This window comes from Jatropha curcas, chromosome 7, assembly GCF_041381405.1.
Source record: "Jatropha curcas cultivar XTBG-Jc1 chromosome 7, XTBG_Jcur_1.0, whole genome shotgun sequence".
NCBI lineage: Eukaryota > Viridiplantae > Streptophyta > Magnoliopsida > Malpighiales > Euphorbiaceae > Jatropha > Jatropha curcas.
Genome location: NC_143157.1, coordinates 28331145 through 28349676, shown reverse-complemented (window position 1 = coordinate 28349676; position 18532 = coordinate 28331145). Strand labels below are relative to the sequence as shown.

At 35.9% G+C, this 18532-nt stretch overlaps 5 protein-coding genes across 6 annotated transcripts; 3 read left to right on the top strand and 2 right to left on the bottom strand.

The window, feature by feature from the left end:
- Positions 1 to 112: 112 nt before the first annotated feature.
- Positions 113 to 3745, bottom strand: APL1 (ADP glucose pyrophosphorylase large subunit 1). The gene is made up of 15 exons (XM_012214172.4): positions 3210 to 3745; positions 2862 to 2975; positions 2459 to 2632; positions 2277 to 2369; positions 2031 to 2114; positions 1886 to 1941; positions 1716 to 1809; positions 1516 to 1628; positions 1356 to 1428; positions 1196 to 1276; positions 1039 to 1125; positions 826 to 930; positions 624 to 730; positions 481 to 541; positions 113 to 346 (listed from the first exon to the last, which is right to left on the bottom strand). The coding sequence occupies exons 1-15, from the start codon at positions 3444 to 3446 to the stop codon at positions 245 to 247; spliced, it is 1581 nt and encodes a 526-aa protein (XP_012069562.1). The 5' UTR covers positions 3447 to 3745; the 3' UTR covers positions 113 to 244.
- Positions 3746 to 4338: 593 nt separating this feature from the next.
- Positions 4339 to 6742, top strand: LOC105631942 (large ribosomal subunit protein uL30y). The gene is made up of 7 exons (XM_012214174.4): positions 4339 to 4455; positions 5193 to 5377; positions 5500 to 5597; positions 5713 to 5770; positions 5850 to 5929; positions 6173 to 6275; positions 6360 to 6742. Exons 2-7 carry the CDS (start codon positions 5195 to 5197, stop codon positions 6573 to 6575), a joined length of 738 nt encoding a protein of 245 aa, XP_012069564.1. The 5' UTR covers positions 4339 to 4455; positions 5193 to 5194; the 3' UTR covers positions 6576 to 6742.
- Positions 6743 to 7358: 616 nt separating this feature from the next.
- On the top strand, positions 7359 to 9487 carry LOC105631943 (putative GPI-anchored protein At3g06035). The gene is made up of 2 exons (XM_012214175.4): positions 7359 to 7535; positions 8617 to 9487. The coding sequence occupies exons 1-2, from the start codon at positions 7454 to 7456 to the stop codon at positions 9129 to 9131; spliced, it is 597 nt and encodes a 198-aa protein (XP_012069565.1). The 5' UTR covers positions 7359 to 7453; the 3' UTR covers positions 9132 to 9487.
- A 187-nt stretch (positions 9488 to 9674) lies between these two features.
- Positions 9675 to 12285, bottom strand: LOC105631944 (peroxisomal adenine nucleotide carrier 1). The gene is made up of 5 exons (XM_012214177.4): positions 12029 to 12285; positions 11263 to 11494; positions 10851 to 10997; positions 10404 to 10564; positions 9675 to 10238 (listed from the first exon to the last, which is right to left on the bottom strand). Exons 1-5 carry the CDS (start codon positions 12172 to 12174, stop codon positions 9959 to 9961), a joined length of 966 nt encoding a protein of 321 aa, XP_012069567.1. The 5' UTR covers positions 12175 to 12285; the 3' UTR covers positions 9675 to 9958.
- A 462-nt stretch (positions 12286 to 12747) lies between these two features.
- NP3 (NPK1-related protein kinase 3) lies at positions 12748 to 17744 on the top strand. Of its 2 annotated transcripts, none has more exons than XM_089724528.1 (17): positions 12748 to 13186; positions 13268 to 13309; positions 13520 to 13585; positions 13669 to 13779; positions 13893 to 13949; positions 14028 to 14105; positions 14196 to 14278; positions 14812 to 14893; positions 15028 to 15128; positions 15354 to 15393; positions 15590 to 15649; positions 15735 to 15781; positions 15861 to 16089; positions 16186 to 16422; positions 16661 to 16992; positions 17098 to 17165; positions 17429 to 17744. In XM_089724528.1, exons 1-17 carry the CDS (start codon positions 12905 to 12907, stop codon positions 17530 to 17532), a joined length of 2019 nt encoding a protein of 672 aa, XP_089580654.1. In that variant the 5' UTR covers positions 12748 to 12904; the 3' UTR covers positions 17533 to 17744. The 2 variants fall into 2 exon arrangements, with proteins under 2 accessions (XP_089580654.1, XP_089580653.1); XM_089724527.1 differs by having other exon boundaries at positions 13869 to 13949.
- Positions 17745 to 18532: the final 788 nt, after the last annotated feature.

The window sequence follows — 18532 nt, the reverse complement described above, 5'->3', positions numbered from 1 at the left end:
CTTTAATATTTCTAAATGAAAAATAGCTTTACTTTGATTGGAGTTATTTACGCCTACAGGCAGAAGGATTTTGTGCTCGCAGGATAATCATATCTTGATTTGCGTCATTGGCTTCAAGAATGAAAACTGCTGTTATTATCACCTTTAATTTATGATGAATTCAAATCTGTGTTCTTATCTTCTTGTTTTCTTATTATCCTGATCAACACCAAAAAAGGGGATTATGAAAGGGGTGATAGATGAATTATATTACAAAACCATCTTCAATAACTGAGTTCTTTAATATAATGGTAACACCAGATCGAATGTAGAAGCCTTCTGAAGATCTATCAGCCTCTTTTATCCCCTGCAAATCCCACTCATTAGACTAAAGATTAACAAGTTCAATACCCAGATAACTCAATTTTTATGAAAGATACACGGTTTACCATTCAGTTCGATACTGAAATTATCTGAAAAAAGTGGTCTGCAGAACCATACCTCTGAGTTGGCAATAACAACATTTGTCCCAATTCTGGCATTCTTATCAATGATGCATTCTCTATAGAACATGATAGAAGCATGCCATTAGACAGAAGAAACCATTTTTAGAAGACAAGGCAAGAAGACTTAAAGCTTATTACCTGATTCTCGTATTTTCTCCTATTCCAATAGGTACTCTTCCCCCAGCTAGTAGTGCTGATATTTCGGCATCAGTTTCATAGAAGTCAGCACCAAGCATCACAGTGTCCTGCATTTGGTTAACCATATAAAGGCAAAACCTCAATTTACAAATAAACAAAAAAAGTTCATTATAGAGAACCTGAATGAGAAAATCCAACTGACCTTTAAGTGGACATTGGAGTTTATTCGAGATCTGATACCGACAACGCTGTGTTCTATGAATGAATTTGTTAAGAAACTTCCATGAGATATGATTGAATCAACGAGCTGCACAACAGAGATGAAACAAGAAGCGAAAATCAGAAAACCTGGTGTTGAATTCCAACTAATGGAGAATTGCTTCAAGAGAAGAGCCAAACGAAGAAAATTACTGACCTTGCAATTGTCAATCTTTGATGGCGGTAGGTTTCTTCTTGATGTGTACGTTGGCTTTGCTGCGTCGTAGAAACTGAACCTTGGAGGCTGAAAGCAATAGTTTGAGTACCCTATCAAGATGAACTGATGAATGGAAAAGAAAAATGCTGCTACTCACATGCTCAGTAAGTGCAAGATTTGCCTCAAAGAAGGATCTGATAGTTCCTATGTCTTCCCAATAATCATTGAAGAGATAAGCCTGTTCAGAAACTCCATTCTTAAATTTCATTTTTAGGCAATTTAAACTCCAAAGAAGCCATAAAAAGTTAAAAGCAGACCTTAATGTAATATTCTTTTGCAGAGGCTGGGATTATCTCTGATCCGAAATCATTAGCAGTTGGAAAACGCCATCTAAATCAAACATTAATTACCAGTCCTTTTAGTGATGTTAATGTTTGTGTTAATTCATAATTATAGATCATTACAGATAAACAATACCTTAAAATATTCAGAAGTATCTCCTTCTTGAAGACATAAACTCCCATTGAAGCAATGTATGGTTTCTTTACAGCCTCTTCTTTTGAAAGCCCCAATACTGTGGTGTCAACTGCCTAAAGTGTGTAGTCAACTTAGCATAGTAATTCTGGGTTTATTTTTTCAATTCAAAAATAGAAATTTAAAACGAAGCAGAAACTCACAATTGCCTTTAGATCATCTCCTTTAGGCTTTTCACTGAATGAAAGAACTCTTCCTTTATTGTCTATCTTCATTAGACCAAAGTCTGAGGCACGGCTATCATGAAAACCCAGCAAGTTCTCAAAATTTCAAGAATATTGTCCGACAAATAGAAAAATTTATGACCTACTACCTGTCATCCATTGGCAAACAAGAGATAGTGATATCTGCACCACTCTGTCTGTGGCTCTGCCAGTAAAGAGTTCAATAATTAGAGAATTATAAACACTATCTCCATATTTATTCTAAGTTTAATGTGCAGACATTTGGTCTCAAACCTGCACAAAGTCCATGTAGTCCATCCTGTACAAGTGATCTCCCGATAGAATCAACACATCCTCAATTGCCTTACTTCTTGGATCCTGCAACATAAAGACTGATAAATATTTGAACCAAAAATGCATTTGATTAGGTTACATTAAATTCCATAATGGATTACTAGATATAATCGAAATGCGAGGCAAAAAACCATAGCTTTTGGATTGTTTCTTGTTCTAAATTGTTCAATAATTGAAGAATACTACCTCAAAGAGCCAATGAAACTGTCTGACAGCATCAGCAGTGCCTTGGAACCACCTTTTGCCTTCTTCACCGGGAGTCTGAGTGGCTGCCAAAACCTAATATACAGTAGCAATTAGCAAAAGCACCCTTGAACTCCCATTTTCGTTAAAGATAGTGTACCTTTGTGAAGTCAATAAGTAATTACCTCAACAAAGCCATCTCCAAAATTGATTCCATTGCCAAAGTTATAAGCACGAGCGAGATGTCTGTTAAGTGATGCTGAGTTAAATTGAGTGAGAATGTAGACTTTGTTGATTCCACTGTTAATGCAGTTGCTCATTGGCACATCTATAAGCCTGTATGCACCTCCAATTGGCACCTACAATTTTTATACTCTTATTAAACTAGTGTACGTTTGTTTGCCACCGTATAAAAATGTGGAAATACAAAATGGTTTCTATTCTTAGAATTTCTTAATGAGCCCCGCAAACAACCTCTCTGCAAAAAATGCAAAAGACAGCTATTCGAAGACTAAAAACTAGAAAAGACTATTTGGTAAAAATAAAATGATCATGAATAATGTGATGAAAGATAAGATAAGAACTTACAGCAGGTTTGGCTCTGCGCTTAGTGAGAGGGAAAAGACGAGTACCGGCTCCTCCTCCTAGAATAATTGCCACAACTGTCTTTGGATCCCTCTTTTCCATCTCCAGGTCCCTCAACTTATATACATATGCAAAAACATCATAAAAGTGTAATTTAAAACCCAATTTCATCAAACTAGCGGCTCACATCATGTTCTAAAAAAAAAGTGCATGGGATAAAATTCATAAAAAATATGAATTTTGAATATTATTCTGTTAAATACATATTTCTACAGGAAAAAAAAAGCTGTGGGTCATTCAAGAACTGATATACATTTATGTTTATACAAGAAAGAAAGGAGCTGTTCTAACCTTGGCCTCGCCAAGTACACTAGTAGTAAGAGACATAGAAACATGTTTCTTTATAGTCTTAATATTACTACTAGTTCTTTGATTATGAAGTATGCTTAGCTTCAGTTTATTTCCCATTAACTCTCCATCACCATACTTGACAAGTCTTGAGTGCCTCCCTGCCAATAATCCTGCTGCACCATGTAGCTGGCGGCCGGCGGCTGAGATGGAGAACCGGCAATCTGCCGATACTGCCATTTTCCTGGAAACTCAAGGAGAGAGTTGGAAAATAAAACAATGAAAATCTTGTATATGAAGGAAGAACAGTGCGAAATTTTTTACGGAACAGGGAGTTGTTTACGTGAGATTCATGCTATTGGTGGATGGATGCCACGTTATCCAAATTCAATTGCATCCACCAATTTTTTGTGTTTCTATTTGGAAGCAAGAATGTATTTCCTAAAATGACCAAACGCTTTGTGACTAATTACGAATATTCTTAAGAGTTGCTCCTGCTCCTTCAAGATTTTTCATTCACACGCCAAACAATGGCATGAATATTCGACGGGAAGCATTTGTTTCATAGCTCGTTGTGCGCCATTTGAAAATTTTCAACCTGGATGAAACCAAAAAATAAACTATATTTTACGATATTGATTTTGTTTAGATTCACTCTATAAATTCATTTATAAATCAAATAAATAAAAAAATATTTTTTTATTAAAACGAATGCACATCTAATCATGTAAAGTTAAAATTTTTCTATTTTAATTGGTTTGTCCACAGTTAGACCTGTAGACTAAATTTATGCAAATTTAATCTATATTTTACTTCAATTTTATATTTAAGGTTAGAATTTAAATTTAAGAATAGTCAAGGGGATAGTCCCATCCACCCAAGCGGATTTGGTTTTCAAATGGGCTGCAGGCTTTAATTTATAAACAAATGACGGATCAGATTTCAGATCCAATCTGGCCCATAACTAGTTATACTCATGGGCCCAGTGCTTGATGCTGGGCTCGGCGCTTTAACTGATCGTGACCGTTCAATTTTCATGCCGGAAGTGATCCGGCTATCAAACCCTAGTTTTTTTTTTTTAGTGAAATGACCAAACAACCAAGTCGAAATATACTAACGGTGTCGTTTGGAAGGGGATTGAAATTCCTCATATGTCATTTTGATATTCTATTTATATGCACTTTGTTCCTTCTTTCTCAGCTGCTGCTGTTCGATTGCGTCTCAAGGACTGGTTGGATTCCTGTAGTCAGTACGTGCTCTTCACCTAATCTTGATCTTCGTTTCGATGTAAATTTGTTTTGTGAATTTATTCATCCAAGTTTGTTCTGCGTTTGTTTGTGTTTCGTTTTGTATTTTTCAAATTGCAGTGATTTTGTGAAATTATGCACCTTGAATTGTTTGCTATTACGGTCACACTTGCATGCTGGTCTAATGTTATTTATGCTGTGATTATTAATCCAGAAAAAGATTTTTTACGTACGTTTCCCTTTAGCCCTATGCTATGCATTGTTTTCTTCTAGATTTATCTTTTTCTTCTTGGAATAATTTTTAGTTCAAGAGGCAGTGGTTGGATTCTGGTGTTTGTTTGATTTAGTCGTTTTGGGATACAACAAATTTGAATCTTGATTAGAAATTGCGGATTAAATGAGATGGTTATTCTATTCATCTTGTCGGTTAATTTAGCATATCAGAGGCTTAATCTTGACATTGTGACCAACATAGATATATCGTTCTTATGTATTTGGGAGCTTCCATTTCCACATTTCTCAGTGAGGAAGACTGCACTATCTATGGCTTCATCCAATTTTATGACTTGATGGTCATGCTTCTATTTGGAAGGCCAGAAGAGGGTTTCCTTTTAACTGTCGCTATGATCTTAGTTTTCTGTATTTCTTAATTTTTATGTCAGTGTTTGAACTGTTCTAGAATCTGGTTATCTGGATTTTAACTGTCACCTTGGGGATTATTGTGACTGGTTGTGATCAGAAATGGTTGAAGAAACTAAGGCAGCAGCTTTTATCCCTGAATCTGTCTTAAAGAAAAGGAAGAGAAGCGATGAATGGGCTTTGGCAAAGAGCCAAGAGCTCAAATTGAGGAAGCAAAAAAATGCTGAAAATAGAGTGGTTATCTACAAGAGGGCTGAGAAATATGTTAATGAATATAGAGAACAGGTATGAAACAAAAATTCATGCGAAACTAAAGTAGTTTCGTTGTTTACTGTCTTGTGATTGAAATGTCATCTTTTAGTCCATATGTTATTGATGATGTATTTTATTCTGATTATTTATTACAGGAAAGAGAATTGATAGCATTGAAAAGAGAGGCCAAACTGAAAGGAGGGTTTTATGTTGAACCAGAGGCCAAACTGCTCTTCATCATCCGTATCCGTGGGTAAGCTTAATATAATAGTATTTGCATTTGAAACATGCAGTTTTTTGCAATTTTTTCCTCTCTGTTAATTGATGATATCCTTTTTTTTCCTGAAATCATTTTTGCTTCTTGACAGTATCAATGCTATGAATCCAATGACAAGAAAAATTTTGCAACTTCTGCGTCTGAGGCAGGTATATATGCATTTGGACATTTTATATTGAACCCCCAAATGTTTGGAAGTGCATTTAACTGCTAAATTTTCCTTTACAGATTTTTAATGGCGTGTTTTTGAAAGTGAACAAAGCAACCGTGAACATGCTGCATAGGGTTGAACCATATGTGACTTATGGGTAAGACACATTGATCAATATCATCTTTTAAAAGAAAATGTACATGCTCTGGAGGTTCTTATCAGTTGCCATCCTAGGTCATACAGCTTAAAGCCTAGTGAAGTTGTATGTGTAAAAAGTATATTGAACTGGTAAACATGGTGATTTATTCATGGATGAAGAATTCTTTCTATAGATACATTACTGACTGAATAATTCCATTTCTTCACAATTTTGATTATATCAATTTGGTGTATTTTGTAGATATCCTAATCTTAAAAGTGTGAGAGAGTTGATCTACAAGAGGGGTTATGGGAAGGTGAACAAGCAGAGGATTGCACTGACTGATAATTCAATCATTGAACAGGTAGCATAAAATTTCATCACTTGGTTTACATCTCCTTTTGAAGTTGGCCATCTTGTTGATGTATTATCTCATCTATAACTGCAGACTCTCGGAAGCTACGGAATTATTTGTGTGGAAGATTTGATTCATGAGATAATGACTGTGGGACCTCATTTTAAGGAGGCAAATAATTTTCTCTGGCCGTTTAAGCTGAGTGCTCCTTCTGGAGGTTTGAAGAAGAAAAGAAACCATTATGTGGAGGGTGGTGATGCTGGAAGTCGTGAGAATTATATCAATGAGCTCATTAGGAGAATGAATTAGATGCTATTGTCTGTGTTGCTTTAGTTATCTTGATTTTTTTGTACCTGAGAAAGTTAGACTGAGAAATTTTGCAGGCATTATTATCGATATTAGGAAGAATTTTTTTCCGATATTATTGAAGTTTTTCTAAAATTTAAGGAATACTATTCTTCAATTTGTCTTTTGAACCAGAGGTTCTAAAATCAGGGTTTTTTATTTTTTTGTTTTACCAATGAAAATCAATGTTGATTATGATAGAAGACAGGAATGTCTCTGAAGGTATGGATGCAAAATAGCTTTTGCTTAAATTAATTAATTGTATAATATTAAAATTAAAGTTAACGAGCCTGATGTAGGACGCCTAGTGGGTTTCATAACAGTAAAAATATAAATGTCGTGATATTCTAAGAAAGGAAAACGGTAAAAAGTATTAATGTCGTGATATTCTAAAAAAGGAAAAGTCCTATTAATGTATGTATAAACATATTATCATTGTGACCTGTGACTGCTACATCCAAACAAACTGTTTCAAGGCCCAAAATCTTCGCTCCAGCGACTTAACGGACGTTTATCGCTGACTGTTTCGATGCCCAAAATATTTGCTCCAGCAACTTAACGGATGTTTATCGATGGCGTCTGGCTGGTAGTTAGTTGACCGTCTGACGCCGTGGACGAAAACGAGTGGAACGTGACAGGGACTGACAAGTCGTGGTGTTGATTCTTGTAAGAGAATGCGAAACGACGTCGTGGAATTGAGTTGGAAAATGCGTCAGGATAAAGAAATGGAGGTATCTGCACAGTAAAACTCTTTTATAGGAAGAAAGCTATTGCATTCCTACTTCCTCTTCAAGTTTTTAAGACCCATCACCGACTCTCTGTAACTTCTTGATTCATTAGCAATGGCATCTTCAAGACTCTGTCTGCTCCTCCTATTCTTTCTCTTCTCCTTTCTTTTTATCAATCAGCAAGTCAAATGCGATGGTAAGCATTTCAACATTATAGTTTGTTTCGCAGTTTTCTTTATAACACTTTTCAAGAAACCTGTACTTTCTTTTTGTTTCTTTAGTTTCCGCCTGTTCTTTTCGTGCACTATCTTCAAATCTCGAGTTTATTGAGATCTGATCGCTGATTCTTGTTGTGTGTGTGCGTGTGTGATTTTGCTTAAACTATATTTGCAGGTTTTTTTGTAATTGGTGTAGTTATGTTGTATGATTGATTCTGTGTAGATATAAGCTTACTAAAACAAGAGATTTGAGGGCATATTATGCAAGTACTTTAGTTTAAATTTTTATTACTGAAAGGCTATTGAGTCAATATCTAATCATAGCCAATCCAAGATACATCAATAAAACAATCGGAAATATCACCCGTAGATCATAATGTTTTTGTTGATATTTTTATAAATGTTGTTTTGTGGCTTCGACTTGAGTGCTCTTAAACATTGGGATTGCTGCTTATAAACTTGGAATTAGAACCACCTAACTAGGCATGGCTTTTACTTGAGTGCTCCTAAAAATTGGTTGCTGCATAGAAACCTGGAATTAGAAGTTACCTAGGAACCGGAAAATGGAGAAAGTGTGAGGTTGCGTGAGGTTTGGTTGGGGAAGAATCATCCATAGATTCTATGTTTTTCCAATGAGGGATATTTTTACTTTTCCTTGTACCACAACTGTTCTGGTTGTTAATGCATCGCTGGTATTGTTTTTGTGCATGTAATTTCTGCTTACAACATGTACAAGAACTAGCATACTAAATTTGGTTAGCGTACATAAAAAAGGTTGTCTAAAGAATTTTTTGAGTGCCCTACATTTTCCATCGGAAAAGCTAGTTTTGCTGCATGTTCAGAATGCAAAAGAATTGTTGACTTAATTCTCCCATGAAGTCTGTGGCATTTTCCCCTCAGTCATATTGATTTCTCTATTTCTTCTGTGGCTAAAATTTGCTGAGTCTAAAGTGGCAAAAACCACATTACTCAATTGTAATTCATTTGCGTCAAATGTTTTCCCTCCAACACCAATTGATATACAAACACTAACATCTCCACTACATGATTTACCTGCAGAGGAGGATACACTCCTCGAGGGCATCAACAGTTACAGGAAATCCTTGAATTTGACTACCCTTACAAAGAATGACAATGCAGAATGCCTTGCTGACGAACTAGCTGATCAATTTAAGGATCAGCCTTGTACAAACACCACAGGCTCCAACACAGTATCAGGCACTGAACCTCAGTTCCCTAATTATGAAAGCATTTTGGCCAAATGCCATTTGAATATTTCCAACACGAGGGATGGAGTTTCAATGCCTGCTTGTGTTCCCAACTTGGATCCAAGTCTTGTACTTACTAACTTCACACGGACTCAGTACTCGGGTAATCTCAATGATACTAAATATACTGGAGTCGGGATTGGTTCTGATGGTAACTGGATTGTTGTTGTTCTGACTACTAGCACGCCTGAAGGAAACTTTGAAAATGCAGCGCCTAATAGTGATAGTGCAGGCAGCCTGACAACCAAGATTGGTCTTTTCTCTCAATTATTGGTTCTGCCGGTGGGTTCTCTCTTCTTCTTGTAAACTAAATGGCTGGTTACCCTTTCATTGCACTAATATTCTGCTGCGGAAGGCAATTGATTAGAGGGTGTCTCCGATTCATGTTTTGCGTTTTGTAGTTGTGGGGCAAGGATAAATTTTTCCAATTACACCTGTTTCCTTTTAGTAAAACATTATAAATTCCTTTATAACTGGATATCTAGGGCTGCTATATCATCTTGCCTTCTCCATTACTGTTGTTTGCTATGTAATGATCATTTTTATGTCTCACGAAGATGAACAAAAGATCAGAGCATTGTATCTTTTATCAGATGCAATTCCAGTTTAGCAAGCACTTGATATCATCTTCATAATAAATGTGCTTCATACATTTCTGGTTCCTTTCCAGCTCTACTGAGTTTATTTTATTGATCCAAATTTACACCTTTTAGGCCTAACCAAGAGCCAAAGGTTATTCCATATTCCCTATCACTGTCTATCTTTATCAGCAAAGTAAAGCGATCACGTGTCAAAATTTAGCTGGTCATCTCAAATTATGTCAAGTCCAAAGTCAAGATTAAGACAAAGTTTGGCCAATGGAAAGAATCAATGATATTTTCACTTCGGGGTCATTACAAAATTATTCCATTGTAAAATATTGATTTGAACAGGAGTATTAAGAATTTTAAAAATCCCTTCTTTGCTGCAAACTGGGTGTGCTCAATAACCTCACTTGGAAACAAACTTGGTTTCCAGTAATCCAATAGCTGCTGCATTTTATTGCATCTAAAAGAATATTTCCTCCAACAAATGGCCATATGTAGTGGAGCCTCTTTCTTGACAGGAGCTCCATGTATTAATTCTCACTGCAATCACACACTCTTGATTCTGGAGGGTGTGACGAACATATACCTTCTAAGTGCAAGTATTATGACCCATGTCGTCTTTGCAATTTTCTCTTTTATCATGAGAAGCAAAGCTCCGCTTAGCACTGTCTTCAAGTTCTGGGCTGGCAACCCTTTGAAGAAACCCAACAAGCCTTCCCTTTTCCAAATTGCATATATTGCACCCAAAATTGTCTTTCTGGTTTTTAGTTGAACGTCCCGAAGTCCATTTTCCTCTGAATCTGCAGCTTGAATCATCACTTTACACCTGCCAAATGTTCGAAACTTCTATAGTTCAGGGTTGGATGATGCCTTGAATGAGAGGGATTTCATACTTTCACATCCATTTCACTTAACATTGCATCAGAAGATGGATAGTATAACATATTAAAAGAACAATGAGAAATGATAAAGGGATGAATTGACTATGCACCTGATAGCTGGGTACGTAATGCAAGTAGCAATACACTTTGAAACTGCACCCAGAATAAAAGCGGAAAAGGCAGAAAGAGCCTGCGGGGATGAATCTATATCAGATCTTCTGTTGAGCTGCTTCGTCAAAAGTCTTTGTTTCAACTGATCAAATACTGTGTACTGTAAAACATAGAAGTCTACTTCAGCTTGTTTTTTGGTAAATTCTCAAAATTCAAATCACTCCTAGCCGGAGTCGCCTAAAAATCTAATAGTCTTTCCTGAAATTTGATAAAAAATGAAAGTACAATCCAAATCCATCAGAATCAATCAGATGGTAAAATCTCAGTCTTTCATTTTCCTCATCCAAAAAATACCTATTCCAGAGATACACACCCTCCCAACTATGGATATGGATTCAAAACCTGCTTTTCCTTCTCAAAATATGCATATATAGTCAAGAAGATACCTGAATGGATGGGTTTGATGTCAGAAGAAGAGATATGCCAAGACCATCAAATGCCTCACTCCATGTTTCCTCATAAAGGGTTTTCCAGATTCCTTTGGACTTCCCAAAAGCACTGGTTTGCATTCTTGAGGATGCTGTATCCAAAGGCTGTAAAACAAAAACAGGGATTAGGGTGCCTTGTATTAGAATTCAAACAGCAACCAAAAGCTGCAATGAATTAGGCGACTCTAAAAGTGATTACCTACATTATCAATGATCATTCTCTAGAGAAAAATTGCACTTCCTTCTTATTTCTCAACCAACAAAATTAAGACATCATGTGATACAAAAGAAACCCCAGTATAAAAGTAGTCTAATCTTAAATATGTCCTCATAAAGCATAAAATAGAAGACACATCAACATTTGATTCACCTGTGTGACTACGACAGTACAAGCCCCAGCAGCTGCAGCAATTATCAAGTTTGCCTTTGTGCCAATCCTTTTATTCCCACTTTTCTTCAAGTACAACCGCTTAAAGAAGCTGTACCCATAGAAATACACAAACTGTGAAATAAAAGCCTGCAAATTCTTCGTTCCAAGGCCCTGGTACAGTGAAAGAACCTGACCAGAAGAAATTGCCTCCCAAAAAACATCAGAAATATTCCTGCATAAGTCACAGCCATTCGTTATTTGCAATCTTCCCTAAACAAAGCCTCAATCAAGCAACTAAATTCTTTTTTTTTTTCTTTTTTGATTCCAAAAGCCACTTGCAAGGAAAAAATGAATCCAAGAATCCCCATATCTTACACTAAATTCCACGATGCAAGTATAACATCTCAATTGTTTCTTTTATGAACATAATGAAGGTATTGCCCCTATAATTCTTCAATAAGCTAAGAGGAATTAGCAAATAAAAACCCTTTACCTCTAATGAAAATCAATACACTATCAGTCAACATAACTGAGCTGATTAATTCATAAACAAAACAAATTATACTGCACAGCAGCAGCACATGAGTCGTGCCATAAATACATAGTTGATAATCTTCAAATTTACAGCCGAGCACGAAATTAGAGTATAATAAACCATACCAACAGAACCAACACACCACGCAGATATACGGGAACTAGAAAGACAGACACCAATCGAGTAGGACATTAGAGTTCAGAAGTAGGACCCCAAAAAAAAAAAAATTACCTGTACTTTTGTTGACGGTCAGTGGCTTTAAGTTCAGCTTGATACTTTGTTTTGCAGGTATCAAGAGGGTAGAGGATGGTGGTACTAACCAGAGAACCAATGGCTCCTGATGTTGCCTCTGACAAGGACTCCATATCAAAAGCCATTTCTTTTTTCAAAGCAAATATCGAAGTATGTCTTCCAATTCCAAATATCCAGAAAGTAACAAATATATAAGCAAGCAAGAGGCAAGTTATAAGGTTGGAGAGGATGCTAAAATATCTGTCCAAGTTAGGAGTCCTGGTTAAAAATACTACTATTACCGTGCACTGTATTAGCTGAAGGAACTGAAAGTGATGTGGATGTACATGCATACAAATTGTTATTGATGTATCTTTTTGGGAACCGGAAACGTAAAATTGCTTCTTTCTCATTGTCTTAAACGGTATGGATTAGGGTGAACGGTCAGTTGACGGCGTTTGGTGCTCTTTTATAAAAATAAAAAATTTAGATGCACATAAATTGTTTCATGAATATCACAATGGTAAATATATACAAATCTTAGACTTGAAATGAAATTTCATTTTTATATTTCAATTCACATATTTTAACATTCGAGGACAAATATGCAAAATAAAACAAAAATTATAGTCATACAAATAAATATGCGAAAATTACAAGAGAGGAGACACAAAACGCAAAGAACGCACCAATCATTTTATTTCATTTCTTTAATTTTGAAAATAGATCCCACACCTCCCCTTTTCCCTCCCTTCAAAATTTCACTCACAGCTGCCCTCTCTCCAACGTCTCTTTTTTCTCTGCCTTCTCTTTCAAACTAACCAACACACTTCTCCATTTCCAAAACCAAAACCCTAAGGACAAGCATTCCACCAAATGCAAGACCTTTTTGGATCGGTTCGCCGATCCTTGGTGTTAAAATCCACTTCTGGTGAAGATGGAGGATTCAGCGGCATAGTAGAGAAGATCGGTTCCAGTATTCGGAAATCTCGAATATTCTCTAAACCGCCGCCGCCACTGCCAGCGCTTCCTCCTTGTAAAAAGGACGATACGCCTCCGATCCGATGGCGAAAAGGAGAGTTAATTGGATGCGGTGCGTTTGGTCGTGTTTATATGGGAATGAATCTTGATTCTGGAGAGCTTCTCGCTGTTAAACAAGTTAGTCGAAAAACATAAAATCTCTTTTTTGCTTTTTTTATATGATTTGATGTTAATTGTGTTTCAATTTTGGTTGCATAGGTTTTGATAGCGGCCAACAGTGCTTCAAAGGAGAAAACGCAGGTAAAGATTGAATTTTTAATTTAGTTATTGTGGATATAAATTTGGTATAAAAAACTAGCCTTTGCTTTACAATTGGGAACACTAACTGAAGCGGCAGCTTAGTTAATTGAATAGACGTGTTTATGATTGGAAATTACATAATTTTTACTTGAACTCTTGAAGCAAGTGTTCTCATGGATTTTGCCTATCTTTTTTTTGAATTTGGAACAGGCTCACATAAGGGAGCTTGAGGAAGAAGTGAAGCTTCTCAAGAATCTTTCACATCCAAATATTGTTGTGAGTATGATATTTGAGTTTATAGTTCCAGTGATTTGATTGGTTATTGCTTGTTAAATTATTTTGCTCCCCTTGTTTTTTAGAGATATTTGGGAACTGCTAGAGAGGATGACTCGTTGAACATTCTGCTGGAATTTGTTCCGGGTGGATCCATATCATCACTTTTGGGCAAATTTGGATCCTTCCCTGAGTCTGTAAGTTGATTAGTAGCTTTGAAATTTATGAATGTAGGTATTTCAGATGCTGGTGAGAGCTGGCATTTCTAATATTGTTGAACAAGCAGGTTCTAAGAATGTATACAAAACAGCTTTTATTGGGGCTGGAATACCTTCATAAGAATGGTATCATGCACAGGGATATAAAGGTATTGCTTTGTTCCTTATGCACACTATATTTAGGAGATTCCTTTCTTTCTCTCATCTACTATTTGACAACACTTCAGGGGGCAAACATTCTGGTTGATAACAAGGGGTGCATTAAACTCGCCGACTTTGGAGCATCCAAGAAAGTAGTCGAACTGGTATCCATATCACTTTTTCTTATTTTCAGATTGTGGTATTGTCTGGAGAGTTTTGGTGGGCATCATCACTGAGGTTACTATGTTCTACAGGCTACTATAAATGGTGCCAAGTCAATGAAGGGTACTCCATACTGGATGGCTCCTGAAGTTATTCTCCAGACTGGGCATAGCTTGTAAGAGCATTTATTTCCTTTTCCTTTAAGTTGATATCCTGTAATTGTCATGAGGCAGACATATAATGATATTCATTATTTTGAGCTTTTAATTTAGACCACAACTACAATACTAGAAGCTACTGCAGTCAATGTTAGTAGACTAGCAACTCTCACTCTTGTATTGATATCAGATAATTCATATCTTTAGTTCTAGAAGCTACTCTAGTCAATATTTTGCTACTCTTTTTCCAAATTATAGTCAATGTTGTGACAAGCTTCTGCTAAATAGTTCCCTTAAAATGGATATAGAGTCCATCAGAGGTAATTGTGAATTAAAATAAATGTTGAAATAATTAATTGCTTGGTTTAAAAAAATGGAATAATGAATCACAAGATAGTCCATTGGTGTTGAGGTCAAATGTTGTAGTTTGAATAGTATAAGAATTTTCAGTGAATGAAATTTATTTATTATGTTATGCACCTATGCAATTCATGGCTGGGCACAGCTTTTCATTCTCAAAGCTTATTAGTTTTGATATTCAATTTCTTAGCTCTGCTGATATATGGAGTGTTGGATGTACCGTGATTGAGATGGCCACAGGAAAACCTCCATGGAGCCAGCAATATCAAGAGGTACCCATTTGATGACATTTGCTGTATTTTTTTATCCATTGTATTGGCTTCATATTTAAGAAGTAATTATAATGCTGAAGTTCACATGCTGTTTTTCTATTACTTTTGCAATCTAAGAAGGGTTATCTTTTCAGGTTGCTGCCCTCTTCCATATTGGAACTACCAAATCTCATCCTCCTATTCCTGACCACCTCTCCATTGAGGCAAAGGACTTTCTACTGAAATGTTTGCAGAAGTAAGTCAAAATTTCTATTTATTTTTTGTCTTCCTATGTTTTCCTATTTCATTTCTTTTGAAAGAGGCCATCAATTTGTTGATTTTAGTTGGATTACTATAAAATTTTAGGTGGAAATTATATTATGCATTAATCATTTATGAATTTTGAAATGAAATATTTACATTTTCTTTTAGTCAATTTTTCTTTATCATAATCTCATTATGACTCTTGGCATGGCGGCAGGGAGCCAAACTTAAGGTCTACAGCATCAGACTTGTTGCAGGTAATTCTTTTGTGAAGTTTAATTTGCTTATCAAATCTTTTGTTCCATAAGCTGCTTGGATACATTAATTTACATACTTGGAATACATGCTAGCATCATGTATTTTGCAAGATGAAAGTGAAGATTACTTTGAGGTTGTACTTATTTAAATGAAGAAGACTTTTGACTTGGTTGTATTGTTCTCTAAATTGTGCAGCATCCATTTGTCACTGGGGAGTATCATGAACCTCATTTAGTATTCCGCAATTCAGTTAGGGTAAATATGCTTAGATATTGACTTCTATACTCTTTCTTTTTTTTTACTTAGCATCTGTCATTCATTGGATCTTTGTTATTTTCAGGAATCCGGGAATCTGATGGCAGCTGCTGGGATGAATCTTAAAAACTCGTCAGTAATTTAATTTTGTACTTTTTCGTCAGTTGTGTTCTCTACTATGTTGACAATTGAACATGTATTTATGGTGCAGTATAAACCCCGTGATTAGAAGGTCAGCCTGTGCAGGCTTGAAGGATGTTTGTGAAATGGGCAGCATAAGGTATTCGACTGTATGTCCCGAGCATATACCAGAATCAGGATCCTATTGGGGTGAAGTCAATTTTGATGACGATATGTGTCAAATAGATGATAAAGATGATTTTGCGATAAGTGCATCGGCTAAGTTCAAGTCTGTCTTTGTATCTGCTGATCTAAATAAGGTGATGCGCTCTTTTTGGTTTTATCACACAGTTCATATTTTTGTACTTTGAAATTTTCCTTCAATAATAATAGGAAAATTTGTTTATTTTAATCAGAGCTTCAATCCTATGTGTGAACCCATGGATGACTGGCCATGCAAGTTCGACGAAAGTCCAGCATCAAGGAGAGGTGGAATTAATTTCTCTTCTGGTCAATCAATCAAAGATATTGCTGGAAGCCTTGTAGAATCTGATAAACCAAAGTATGACTTCACATTTCCATGTGGACCAATATCAGCTGAAGATGATGAAGAAGTTACTGAGTCAAAAATTAGAGCCTTTTTGGACGAGAAGGTACAATTTTGTTTTCGGAGGCCTTCAATTTTGTGAATGCAGTATGCAAATTCCATCAAGGAATGATCATGAACATTCTTATTTATTAGTCCACTTATGTCTAGGTATCAAGTTTCCTATTCTTAACTAGACATAAGTGGACTGATAAAAGCTTTGTTTTCAATTTCCTTAATTGCTTTTGCCTCTGACTAGAGTGGTCATAGAAGTTTTTAACACTTGTTTCTGTAAACTTCAACAGGCTATAGATTTGAAGAAGCTGCAAACCCCTCTATATGAAGAGTTCTACAACACATTGAATGCAACGGGTCCTCCAAATGCTGGTAGAAAAAATAATGAAAACATTACAAATTTACCTAGCTTACCCCCTAAAAGTAGGTCACCTAAACGTTTACCCAGCAGAAGACTCTCTGCAGTTGATGCCGGTAACTGTGCTAGTCCTGGTAGTGGCAAGATTCAAGTATCAAAAGAGAGTAGTGTCCATGACCGAGTTTTGCAGGAAATTCATCCACCTCAACTTGATGAGTGGAAAGAGCTGATTCTTGATTCCCAGCAGGGAACTATTACTCCTAGGTATGCTTGTTTTTGCTCGGTGTTGCTGTTTCTTTTAGTTTAAATTTGTGAAAGAATCATGTTCTTTAACATTCTATACCTGAAAATGGATTTCCTAATTTCCAGTATGAGCTTTTCTGAGAGGCAAAGAAAATGGAAAGAAGAGCTTGATCAAGAGCTTGAAAGAAAACGAGGCAAGTTACTTTGATCTCTCCATTATTAGAATAATTTTCATCTATGTTGGGTCGCAGGAATGATCTTACCAATTCCTATTTTTATTCATATGGCGCTACTTTATCATTAAAGTTTCTAATTCCATTGAAACAAGAAAGAAGGTGCTTGAAAAATGCTTCAACTCTTTCAGCTCCTAGACGTGAAAGATTATGATTGTAAACTTATCAGGCCTTTGAACTGGATATTGATTTTGTTAAAGTTGTTATATTCTGTTGTATTGCAGAGATGTTGCGCCAGGCAGGTGTAGGTGGAAAGACATTATCACCAAAGGATAAGTTTATAGTTCGACAGAAGGATCGGTTACAATTTGTGTTCCCTGAAAAATAAATACACGTATCTTTCTCCCTTGTAATTGTCTGTCTTATTGCCTGATGGAAAAATTTATGATTTTCCATGGTGAGTTATTGATGTATGTATTCATATTTGTTGAAATGGTGTCTCATAAGCTAAAAATAGCCAGCTTCCCACAGGTTCGATTGTATTCTCTGCCCTTGTGGTTCAGCACAAAAGAAATGATATTAACAGTATATTTTATATTCTGCCCTTGTGGTTCAGCCCAAAAAAGAAAATGATATGAGCAGTATCATTTGTATGCTTTTTGATTTTCCTCCACCCATTGAAGTTAATAAGAATTTTTTATTTGTGTTGAAACTTTAAATTGTAAAATAACCAAACCATAACATGAACGTACAAGGGTTTCTTAGTACCTAAAATACGGGTTTCTTTGTCCTTATTGGGCTGGGTTGCAAAGCCAGCTAGCCTGGCCCATTAATTAATTTAACTTGTTGCCATTTTTTATGTGGCTGCCAAGGCTTTTTTTTTTTTTTTTTTTTTTTGAATTTCTCTACAAGTGACTACAAAGTTAGGTTGCCCAACTGCCCCCACTGTTTGATTTGTAGATATGGTAATGTAAAGGCAGGCGACATAGTTTTCTGTTTTGGTCAAAAAATGTCAAATTTCTTGCAATCAAAGAATATAAATGTTGTTGCTCTTGAAAGATACTACTAAAGGAATTTCAATGTTCAGGCCATACCGACACCAGGTATTTACTTGGTTTCAATGGTCTAAGCCGAGATTCGTGGATGGCTGCCTTATCACTTGTGAGACTTGAGAGATGAGAGTTTCGTCACGAGGTTCAAGTTTCCACCACACAGATTTTTGACCTCTTGTACTAACATTTTAGCAAAATACCTCCCGTCTTATTTTCTTTTTAAAAAAAGAAATATATAATATGTTATTTCCATCTTAATAAATAAATTTAACTTAGAAAGAATCAGTACCAAGTTTGAAATTATGAAATTTCAAATTTAAAACGTTACCAACAATA